We start from the raw sequence: 12,322 nt of genomic DNA, 5'->3' as shown, positions 1-12,322 counted from the left end.
CTCCTCCTTCAGCTGCTTGACGACGCGCTTGCGCTCCTCCGGAGAACTCCTCTGAAACAGAACATATACTAAACATGAAACACACTAAATATACATGAATCTGCCACAGAAAGTGCATGTATACAAACACGCGTGTTGTTGCTGGTGTCAGAGGTCATGTGTTTACCATCAGCAGATCCGCGTCCAGCTCTCTGACGTGATTTCCTCCGTTCATCTGTGGACTGGGCGTCTCGTCCGACAGAACGATGACATCATCAGGCGACGGAGACCGCGTCTCGCTCTTCATCGCGCTGCAATCAAACACACGCTCGTTAAACGTGACGAGCAGAGCACAGAGAACCCGTGTGTTTCACTGCTCCAGAGATAAACACTCAGCATACGGTGCAGTCTGGATGATCATTCTCAGCGGTTCACAACTGATTCATCTGGATTACATAATCAGATCCATAAGTACTCATAATTACATTATAATACGCAATTAGACTAGTTACTTTTTTATTGCTTTAAAGATTACATATTATTCACACCATTGCAGTGCTTGTTTCATAACTTCTCATAACTTCACAATTCTCTCATAAATTATTTTATTTATATCTTAGTTCCTTAAACACCAGTTTGGGTCTTTCCATGATAAAAATGGAATATATTTTTTTCTTTATAATTTTATATATTCTCTTTTTTACTCTATATTTTTATATATGGTTTCAATATTTTATTTTTTAACCAATATGTTTTTTTCAAAAAAGGTGGAGAATTTCAGGAAAATTGACAACATTTTTAAGAAATTTTGGAAAATAAATTCCAGGACTCTTATTTAGAAACTTTTAGAAAGTTTATGGAAATTCTCTTGAAATGTTCCACCCCTTTGCCATCCTATTCCAAAATGACTATTCTACGAAATGATCCTATTTAAATCTATGCAATCAATGATGGTCAAAAGCAATCAAAAAGTAGTCAAAAAGTTCATTGCCCACTTCACTCCTTATTTCTAGTTGTTTCGGGCCCCTCTCTAGAAATGATCATCCACACACAAAAAATTGGGGTGTATTTTTGGATTCAGAGTTGAATTTTGTAAAACAAGTTAATACTGTGGTGAAACCTAGTTTCTACCATTTAAGGTTAATAGCTAAGATAAAACCAATGCTCTCATCTGAAGTTCTGGAGACGATCATCCATGCTTTTATATCTATATCTAGATTGGATTATAGTAATGTGGTGTGTTTAGGAATCTCTCGGTTAGCGCTTGATCAGAATGCTGCAGCTAGGCTAAGGACTGGTAGTAGAACGAGGGACCGATAAACTCCTTATAATGGTTACCTGTTAGATATCGGATCAATTTCAAGGCCTTAGTAATAATTTAACATTTTTTAAGTGGTCTCGCGCCCTCGTATTTGTCAGATCTTGTTATTCTACATAATCCAGTAAAGAACCTGAGATCCGCTGATAAATGACCGCGGTCCCAACTCAAGAGGAAAGGAGACTGTGGATAGCCGGACCTCGGTTATGGAATAACTTTCGCTCTGCCCCCTCTTTGATCGCTTTTAAAACGGCTTTGAAGAAGTACTTTTATATCTTGTCTTTTGAGTCTGATTTAGGAGAGACTACAGAGATATAGAGAGAATATATACACTACCAGTCAAACGCTTTTAGAAAGCAAGATTTTTAATGTTTTTGAAAGAAGTCTCTTCTGCTCACCAAGCCTGCATTTATTTGATCCAAAATACAGCAAAAAACAGTAATATTGTGAAATATTTTTACTATATAAAATAACTACTTTCTTTTTGAAATATTTTAAACTAATGTATTTCTGTGATCTGCAGCTGTATTTTCAGCATCATTACTGCAGTCTTCAGTGTCACATGATCTTCAGAAATCATAATAATATACTGATTTACTGCTCAACAAACATTTCTGATTATTATTATTTTTTTAAACAGCTGAGTAGTATTTGATTTTAGGTTTCTTTGATGAATAGAAAGTTCAGAAGAACAGCATTTATCTGAAATAGAAATATTTTGTAACAAATGTCTTTATGCATCCTTGCTAAATAAAAGTATTAATTTCTATAATTTAATAATAAATATATAATTTAAATATACTGACTCCAAGCTTTTGAATGGAATAGTGTCTATTGAGTGGAACAGATCAATGCTGATCTTTGGATCTTTCTATTAATCAAAGAATCCGGGGGGATTAGAGGAGTACTTAAAATGTTTTAAATATTGATAAGAATAATAATCAGAAATGTTTGTTGAGCAGTAAATCAGTATATTATTATGATTTCTGAAGATCATGTGACACTGAAGACTGGAGTAATGATGCTGAAAATACAGCTGCAGATCTCAGAAATACATTACAGTTTAACACATATTCACATAGAAAACTTATTTTAAATAGTAAAAATATTTCACAATATTACTGCTTTTGCTGTACTTTGGATCAAATAAATGCAGGCTTGGTGATCAGAAGAGAATAATTAAAAAACACATTAAAAATCTTACTGTTCAAAAACCTTTGACTAGTAGTGTATAATTTCTTTTTTTTAAGATGCTGTGTGTGTTGTTTGTGTTTGGTTTTCTGATTGCATTGTACAGAACTAACCTGCTTGTGGCAGTAGAAATGTGCTATATAAGAAAAAAACAAAAAAACAGAACTAAACGTAATTATCATGTAACTTGTAAGTAATCCGCCGGTACTGATTGCTCCGGTCTGAAGTAGTAGTGTTTGTGTTTCTCTGCTGGTCAGTGATAAGATTGTCCACTAGAGGGGGCAAATATGGAATAATCCAGGGGTTCCCAAACTGGTTCCTGGAGCCTCCCCAACACTGCACATTTTGCATGTCTGCTTTGTCTGACACCCATTTCAGGTCAGCAGGCTCCAGGAAGCAGGTTGGGAACCACTGGAATAATCCAATCAGCTTTCTCTGATCGAGACTGAAACCCTGAAGCTACCTAGACCTGACTTTGAGAGTCTCACAATGACAAACACTGAGAAAGACCAGAGAAATCCATTTTTAGGATTGAATTATTATCTTTTCATCAGCTCATGAACCCCTGTTTGAGAAACCCTGGTGTAAATGATCATAAAGGACTTAATGAGAGACACATATTGCACACATTTACATTCATGCATTTAGCAGATGCTTTTATCCAGACTGACTTACAACAGAGGAACTAAAGCAACAATACTGACGTTTATTAGAAAGCTAGATGAGGTGAAGCTATTTATAGAGAAGTATAAAGTGAAAGTGGAGTGTGTTCAGAGACTAATTTTCTCCAGTTCAACAAGCCAATCAAACTGCACACCAGCGATGTGAGACCTGAGCGCTAGTGATGCTGGGAAACAAACAGAACCACACTCGATGAGCAGGAGTTTGTGAAAGGCTTCAGACGGGCCTGTAAACACGGACACACACACACACCCTAACCCTAACACACACACACACACACACACACACACACACACACACACACACAGCTCTGGACTCTAGTGAGAGGAGACAGTCTTTGTGTGAGATCAGACTCTTCCTGTGCATTAATCACCAAACTAAACACACGTCATGTGACCCACCGCATGTTCTGCTGATGTCATGTGACATACCTCCCCCTCCCCTACCGGAAACCATGACAACCAGCTGGCTGGAACCGGTTAGTGACACATGGCCTTCATTTTGTGAAATGAAGGAGCGTTCAGGTGCGACCAGAAAATGGAGAAACTTTGGGAGGGGAAGGGGGGGGGGGGCCCTCACTCACACTCACACACACACACACACACGCATGCATGCACTCTGATACTTACACGCTCTCACATACGTCAAACCTAACTAGATTACAAGACAATCATGAAAACGAATATCCTGGTCTCTCTCTCTCACACACACACACACACACACTTGACTTCCTGCTTCACACACAGCTGATCTCACAGTATGATCGCAGCACCGATTAAAGCAGATTCATCAACATCATCAAACATGACGCTCTCCAGTCATATTCATAAGAGCTGTGGAATTGTGGGAAACATTTCCCAGGACTCTCTGATCCTCTAAACCAGGGATCCTCAAATCTTGCTCTGGAGGTCCAATGCGCTGCAGAGTTTAGCTCCAACCCTGATCAAACTCACTATCTGTGATTTTCTAATGATCCTGAAGACATTGATTGGCATGCTCAGGTGTGTTTGATTAGGGTTAGAGCTAAACTCTGCAGGAAAGTGGATCTCGTGGGCCAGATCTGAGGATCCCTGCTCTAAACCCTCACCTGACCAGTGACACTTTCTATTTCAAATAAACGCTGTTCTTTTGAACCTTCTATGGAATCCTGAAAAATAAAATGCATCACGGTTTCCACAAAATATTGTGCAGCACAACTGTGTTCAACATTGATAATAATCAGAAATGTTTGTTGATCAGTAAATCGGTATATAAAACACAGAAATCATTAGAAGCTCTGACAGACAGAGACGGTTTAGCGCTGCATCTCAAGTCTCTGATGAGAAGAGGAAGGCTGATTGTTGCTGCTCACTGCATGATGAGTGAAATCACGAAACGACATTAAACAGTTAGTGAATAACCTGCAGAATGGTATGTTTTCTAATACAGTAATCTGACAGCGATGACGAGCTCGATAGCCAGGAAAATCTACTCTGAAACACTGATACTCATCAGCTGCTCAGAAACACTATCAATTTTTACAAGTCATGTGACACCTGCGTCAGCCTTCTTTCTAAATTCATTATGAGAATCATTTATACATCTGCTGTCGTCAACAAAAAGAAGTCTTCCTGCGGGTTTCTGACTAAATAAAAGGTCCATCAACATTCATAAATGTTTGTATTGTAATTTTACTGTTGTTCTCTAAAATAAAATAAAAAAGACAGACAATAATAATGATGATAATAATTACAACAGCTCTATTTTATTATAACATTCACACAGTGTTCAAATTGGGATCTAAAAGAAGTCTCTTCTGTTCAGCAAGCCTGCATTTATTTGCCTTAATAAAAAAATACAGAAACAGTAATATTGTGAAATATTATTACAATTTTAAATAACTGTTTTCTGTGTGAATATGTGTTAAACTGTAATGTATTTCTGTGATCTGCAGCTGTATTTTCAGCATCATTACTCCAGTCTTCAGAGTCACATGATCTTCAGAAATCATAATAATATACTGATTTACTGCTCAAAGTGTCCAGTTTTCCTTCTTTTTTGTCTTTAGCCAATCACATGCCTGATTCAAGAATGGGGTCTCAAACATGGCCAAATATATATATATTTTATAACTTATTAAATTTAAGTTAAATTGTGCTTTGTTTGGTATAATGTCTGCTAGAATGCTAAAAAAAATGTTCAGTGTTAAATATTTTTAAATAGTTGTTTTGTAATAGATTTTTCTTTGAAAAGCAAGACAAAATGGTTAAAAGCACATATTGGCTATTTAATTTATGCAATGGTGAAAAAAATTGGCAAAATGCATGGGGGAAAAAACGCAAAAAAACATGTTTGTTTCTGCTTCGGCAGAATTTTCATGTCGGTGCATCCCTACAGCAGAGGCTGGTATTGCCCTGAATGCTCCTCTCATGTGAAGTAAGCTCATGTTTTGTAGACACACACACACATTAATGTATTGCTGTTTTAATTACTTTATCTTCTCAAATGTCTTTTACCATTGTTGCAGTCTAAAGCCCCCTTCATCTGATATTTCATTTTAGAAAACTTTTTAAAGAAATTGAGATAAGTAAAGAGTGTATTGTTTTGGGGGATTTTAATCTTAACTGGGCTGATAAAACGACCAAAAAGAAACTGAAGGAAATAACTAAATTACATGATTTTACACAATTGGTTGAGGGCCCTACACGAATTACAGCTACTTCTCGAACCTTACTAGATCTCATCTTTACTGATAAACCAGACAGAATTATAAAAACTTTTCATCTTTTAACTGGAATAGCAGTTAATACTTGTTTCTAGGAAGCTGAATAAGAATAGATTTGTATATCAAAATACTAACCAGAATTATTCACATAGAATACCCAACAAGTATATGAGTGCTTTTGAAGAAGAGCTTGGACAAACTGATTGGCAATCACTTTTATTTTCTGAAAACTGCACATAGAATATTTATAGAGGAGCTAAAAAATGTAAGGAATAAATATACAAAACTAGTCAGAAATAAGTCTAGAAAGAATAGTTTACACAGATTAATGAACAGGTATGGATGCTTATGAAAAAGCGTGATACTGCTTTAAAAAAAAGCTCTAAAATCTGGTTTGCAACAAGATCGACTTAAATAAGGTAGTTAAGACATTACGGAAGGCTAAGGTACAATTTTATGTTAATATTCTAAATGAGGCTAAAGGCAATAGTAAAAGGGTATGGCAAACTATTAATAAATTGATAAAGACATTAAATCATGTAATAAATGTTTAGAATTGGATTTTAAAGGAAGTATAATTGATAAACCTGATGAAATTGCTGATGTATTTAAAAATTACTTCGTTGACTCAGTTCAAAATTTGAGTGATAAATTTAGAATAAGACAAAGAAATTAAATCAGTGAATTTAGTAAAATCTGCATTTCATTTGACAACAGTTCCAGACTTTAATTCAGAATATTATAAAAGATTAAAAAAATTCCAATGCCAAAGATATAGATGGTTTAGACTGTCATTAAAAAAAAAAAAAATAGTGATATCATTTTAGCACCAATTATTCATTTTGTGAATTTATCAATTAGTCTACATTCCCATGTTGTTGGAAAACGGGGTTAATTACCCCAGTCTTTAAGACAGGTGATCAAACTAATGTGGTAAATTATAGGCCGATTTCAATTCTATCAGTAGTGTCTAAAATAGTAGAAAAAGTAGTAACTGATCAAATTGTGAATTTCTTAGATATACTACATTTATTGTGTCCTATGCAGGTTTCGTAAACAGCATTCGACAGAAACTGCTGTATGTTATTTTATTGAGCAAATTCGGTCAAAATTAGATAAGGGTGGGGTTGTGTTCTTTGATTTACAAAAGGCATTTGATATACTGAATCACAATATAGTTTTTATCTAAATTATCACATTTAAATTTTTCGGGAGATACAATAAAATGGATTGAGTCTTATCTTACATCAAGGAAACATACATATCTTCTTTAGGAGATTGCCCCACAGGGGTTCCTCAGGGGTCAACCCTAGGCCCTTTACTCTTTAGTCTGTATCTGAATGATCTTCCAGATGTTTGTCCTGATGTGCATATTCAAATGTACGCAGATGACACTGATTTATGTACACGACAAAACAAAAGAAAAGGTGGCACAGAAATGATCTAATCGCAATGAATAATATTTTAGATTGGTTTACTCTGCTTAACATTAAATGTTCGTAAAAGTGCATGTATGTACTTTAAAATTAAAAAGGAGGAGATCCAACCAGCTATATATTAGTTAATGGTGAAAAATTACAAATTGTACCAGATTTTAAGTATCTTGGAGTTATTTTAGATTCTCATCTAACATTTGAAAAGCATGTTCGAAAAATAGTTTGTGCAGTTTCACCTCAACTTAGAAATTAAACATTTATACGGAGTCAACTTTCAATAGAAGCTTCAAGAGTCTTTTTGAATTCTTTTATCTTTTCTCATTTCTCTTATTGTATTACTTCATGGTCGCAAGCAGGAAAATCTACTCTTAGACCTTTATAAACGTGCTCTAAAAGTATTCGATCATCATTGTTTGATTTACTTTTGACAATTTTATTGTGTTTTATAATTGTTGTTTAATGTACAAAATTGTTAACAATCTTGCACCTTCACTCTTGAAGGAATTAGTTTTCTCTTGTACCAGAAATATAAGACAAACTAGAGCTTCGTCTAGAGGTGATTGTGCGGTGAGATTCAAGATTCAAGAGTTTTATTTGTCTCACACACAATTATACAGAGTATAACCAGCAGTGACATGTAGGTGAATTGTAGTTACTGATTGTGGTCGTTCAGCTTTCTCTGTAAGGCCTGTTAATAACTGAAATAATTTACCAATTACTATAAGACAGTGTTCTACTTTAGCACAATTTAAGCTACAATTGAAAACATGGTTAAAGACGAGTCAGGTGTGTGACCATTGAGTATTTCTGTGTTTTGAATGAAACTTTGGTGAGTTGTAAAATTGTTATAATTGTAGGATGATGCTTTGTAGTATTTATAGGGGATATTTTGTAGAAATTTGGATTGTAGTTTCTATGTGGAGGATTATATTTTTTTATCTGTTAAATTTTGGGGGGGATTTTATTGTAAATGGTATTATACTGATGTTTTTGTCACATAATTTGTTTTGTATTTTCCTGCCCAGGGACAGCAGCTGAAATTGAGCTCTGTAGCTAATTCTGGGGCAGTTTTCTGACTGTCTATTGTCCCTGTCAAATAATGAATTTAAATAAATAAATAATTGAGTCATGTAAAGTTTCCTCACGTGTTGCTCATGTCCATGGGCTCGTCTCCCGTCTGCAGCTCCACTTTGATGGTGGCCTTCAGGATGCTGGAGTCCTGGACCGATCGGGAGCCATCCAGCTTTAGCCGCTTCCCGTCTGTTAGCAGAGAGTCCCGCTCTAGAACACGCTTCTGACTGCGCGTCTGCCTCACCGCGTCCTCAGACATCACCTGAACACACATCACAACCACCGTGAACCCTCACGAGTCTGATCTCAGACCGGCTTCAATCATAATCCACACTGACTGACAGAGTTCCACAGTTTGTTTAGGAACAGACAACCAATCAAACGCTGTCTCAGTATTTAACTCATTAAATATTCACGAACAGTCACAAAAACACTCGTGTGTGTTCAGAGTCATTAAACAGTTAATAATACTGAAGTGACGTCCGTCTGTTTTCTGTCACATGTTCCAGTGAGCACAGATGGAGAAACAGGTCATGTGACGCAATCACCCAACGTTAACCTCAAAAACATGCAAATGAGAAGAAATGCACAGTGTGTGAAATCTGAAAACCTGAATCCAGAATTAGTGTGACACAGGATTACATTCAGCAGGCTAATAATGACGTGTGTGTGTGTGTGTGTGTGAGAGAGAGAGAGCGCATGTTTTTGTGACATATGAGAACACGCATTTGTATAATGACAGGTATTACAAGGAAAAGCTGATTTATGAGGACATTTCCCCATGTCCCCATATTTCAAAAGGCTTATAAATCACACAGAGTGAGTTTCTTGAGAAATTAAAAATGCTGAAAGTTTCCTGTAAGGGTAGGTTTAGGTGTAGGGTTGGTGTAAGGTCCGCCAATCATCTTCATCCGGCCCGAGGAAGAGTACGCAGGTTGCACATTCGCCTTGAATTGTTCTTGCACTAATTAGTTTGTCCACAACACTGGCCCGGGCCAGCCAAAAAGAAAAGGAAGAGACACAATAACAACAATCTACCAAAGACCGCAGCATCAATAGATGGCAGCGTTAACAAGCGCTTATGTGAGGGAGTTATGAGATAGCCACAATTCTAACGTTAGTATAAACAAGTTTAAAGAGAGTTATCGGTCATAACTTCTGAAGAGAAATAGCGCTGACACTGGATGAAGGTTTTTATCAAAGCAGGAAGAATAGTTTGAAAATCTGCGTGTTTGGCTGCACTCATAAGCTTCAGACAAGCGCGCCAGCGCTTCAGTGGACAAAACCACACACAATGATGTAAAAATACGTGGTTTTGGTCTTAAATCAGATCTGAAATCCTGAATGACCGTAAAGAGTTGGGAGAATGTGCATCAGGTTTTATTGAGGAAACAGCGCTGCTTTTAAAGTGAAACTGCAGTCTGAGACTGATGTACATCAACTACAGAAAGACAGAAATCACTGCTCATTAACTTTTGTTGCATGAATAAAGAATAATCAGCTTATGCATACAATTTATAGTTTGTGAAGACTGTTTTAAGTTCACTTATAAAAAGTTGTTATATTTCAAAGCCTATTAAATGTTAAAAAATAATATAATAACATTTCAATCATGCTGTATTATTAAATGGCTATAATTAATGGCTAAAATTAAAGGGAAAAAATGGATTTAACATTATTATTGCATCAATGATACTTCATTAATAATAGGCTAGTAAAAAGATACCATTAAAACATATTTAAAATATACCATCTTTATGTTGTTTCTGTATTAATTTGAAGTTCAGTGTAAAAATATGACAACACAAATATATTAATATGCGTTTAGTCACATTTTTAATTACAGAAAAAATGTGTCATTTTTTTAAATTTAATGGCAGACAGCACTAATTTTTTATAGGTGTTACTGTTGGTAATATTAGTTCATTTTACTAATGGTGAATATTCATTTAAATTTAATTTCCAATTTTATAGGCCCCCCAGAAAAAGATTGGGATGGCCCCCCACCCTCTTGGCCCACTTCAAATGTTCAATTCAATAATTTGGCCCTCAAATGAAGTTAATTGAATAGCCTTGGTGTAGGGTGATAGAAAACAGTTTGCACGGTATAAAAACCATTACGCCTAAGAGTCCCCACAATTCACAAAAACAAACGTGTGTGTGTAATAAACAGGAAAATAAATGTGACCCTGGAGCACAAAACCAGTCATAAGGGTCCATTTTTGGAAATTGAGATTTATGTATCATCATAAAAAGCATCATCTGAAGCTGAATAAATAATCTTTCCATTGATGTATGGATTGTTATGATAGGACAATATTTGTCTGAGATACAACTATTAGAAAATCTGGAATCTGAGGGAGCAAAAAAATCTAAATATTGAGAAAATCTCCTTTAAAGTTGTTCAAATGAAGTTCTTAGCAATGCATATTACTAATCAAACATTAAGTTTTGATATATTTACGGTAGGAAATATACTAAATATCTTCATGGAACATGATCTTAATATCCTAATGATTTTTGTCATAAAAGAGAAATGTATAATTTTGATCCATACAATGTATTGTTGGCTATTGCTACAGATATACCTGTGTTACTCATGACTGCTTCTGTGCTGCAGGGACACATATGTTGTAAAATTCATCAATCATGAAGCTCTACAGACAATAGCACCATTATCCAGTTCAGTTCAGTTCAGTTCAGTTCAGTTCAGGTCAGGTCAGGTCAGTGCTGATTTCGGTTCAAAGTGATTTCCCAGAGGTCAGTGGCTCTGTGATGCTCAACATGAAGTTTCTTCGACACAGAAAGAAAACCTACAGACAACATGAGCTCATTTCTGCAAGAGAGCCTCAGCACACTTCCTGTATGACAGGAAGAGCCACACACACGCACACACACACACACACGCACACACACAGATAATGGAAAGCTGACTAATTGTTTTCTCTCTTCCACCCGGTGACATCACAGATGCACACATGACCCTTCCCAGAATTCCATGGGGCACACGACGCACTTTCCTGAGAACCGGTTGGAACCGGTAAGTGTGTGACAGAGAGAGACAGAAGTCGAGTGTTAACCCTTTGTGGGTAGAGACGCATCACGACACAAGCACTGTTCTGCAGACCACTAGTTAGCGCTTCTGGTTAAGTCAGGCATTACTGTGACTAGTTCTCAAACCAGCACTAATGAGAAGATCAGGAGTCACATGGGCAGTTTCTATGATGCTTCATGATGTTCTTTTTGAATGTTTGACAGCCTCAGTTCTCATTCACTGTCCAAATGCATAAAAAAAAATCTGTTTGAGAATAAAACGTTGTTTCACAAAAACATGCGTTTTGCAGAAGAAATAAAGACGTGAGGGTCTGAGGTTAGTCCACATTCAAAATGCAAAGCTTTAGAGGAAAAACAATCACTTTTTAAAGCTGAAGTGAATCTGGATTATCATTGTGTGTGTGCACAGAATACAGGAGTGACTCCCGAACATGAAAGATGGAGAGTCGTGTGCAGTCAGATACTCCTGAGCAAACTAATACTAGCGTAGTCTAATCAACAATCTGTAGGACAAATGGGTTTGGACAGGATCTCAAGACAATAACAAGAAGAGATCCCACCGCAGTCTAGAGTCCGGCTTCATCACTTCATCTGTGTCCGGCTCACCATCACACTGACCGAAGCAGCCCTGACTCATACACACTTTCCTTCACTTAATAACTGAAACAACAGCAGCGTCAGAGGTCAGCTGACCATCTCAGTGGGCAGATTGGGCATCTGCAGGCGATAAAATGGTGCCACGGTGTTGTGTTACACGTCCCTGGTGGCTGACACACACACACACACACACACACACACACACACACTCTAACTGACGGATTCACTGAAACACGATCATTAAACGCATCAAACAGAACAACTAAACAGATGAACCAGTTCAGCTCAAAC

General features: G+C 36.5%; 1 protein-coding gene across 11 annotated transcripts in view; it reads right to left on the bottom strand.

Annotated features, from left to right (window-relative positions):
- Positions 1 to 12,322, bottom strand: part of LOC306881006 (transcriptional repressor p66-alpha) — a 166,619-nt gene that overhangs the window by 144,625 nt on the left and 9,672 nt on the right. For all 11 annotated transcript variants that reach the window (XM_079434809.1, XM_079434815.1, XM_079434816.1 and 8 more), the window contains exons 2-4: positions 8,455 to 8,642; positions 167 to 290; positions 1 to 51 (exon numbers count right to left, since the gene is read on the bottom strand). The exon at positions 1 to 51 is cut by the window's left edge and continues 81 nt beyond it. In XM_079434809.1, the coding sequence (XP_079290935.1) occupies positions 1 to 51; positions 167 to 290; positions 8,455 to 8,642 (363 nt within the window). The remainder of the gene's footprint in view (positions 52 to 166; positions 291 to 8,454; positions 8,643 to 12,322) is intronic.

Source organism: Barbus barbus (genome assembly GCF_936440315.1).
Source record: "Barbus barbus genome assembly, chromosome: 15".
NCBI lineage: Eukaryota > Metazoa > Chordata > Actinopteri > Cypriniformes > Cyprinidae > Barbus > Barbus barbus.
The sequence above is the reverse complement of the archived record's forward strand: the minus strand, read 5'-3'. Positions and strand labels throughout refer to the sequence as shown.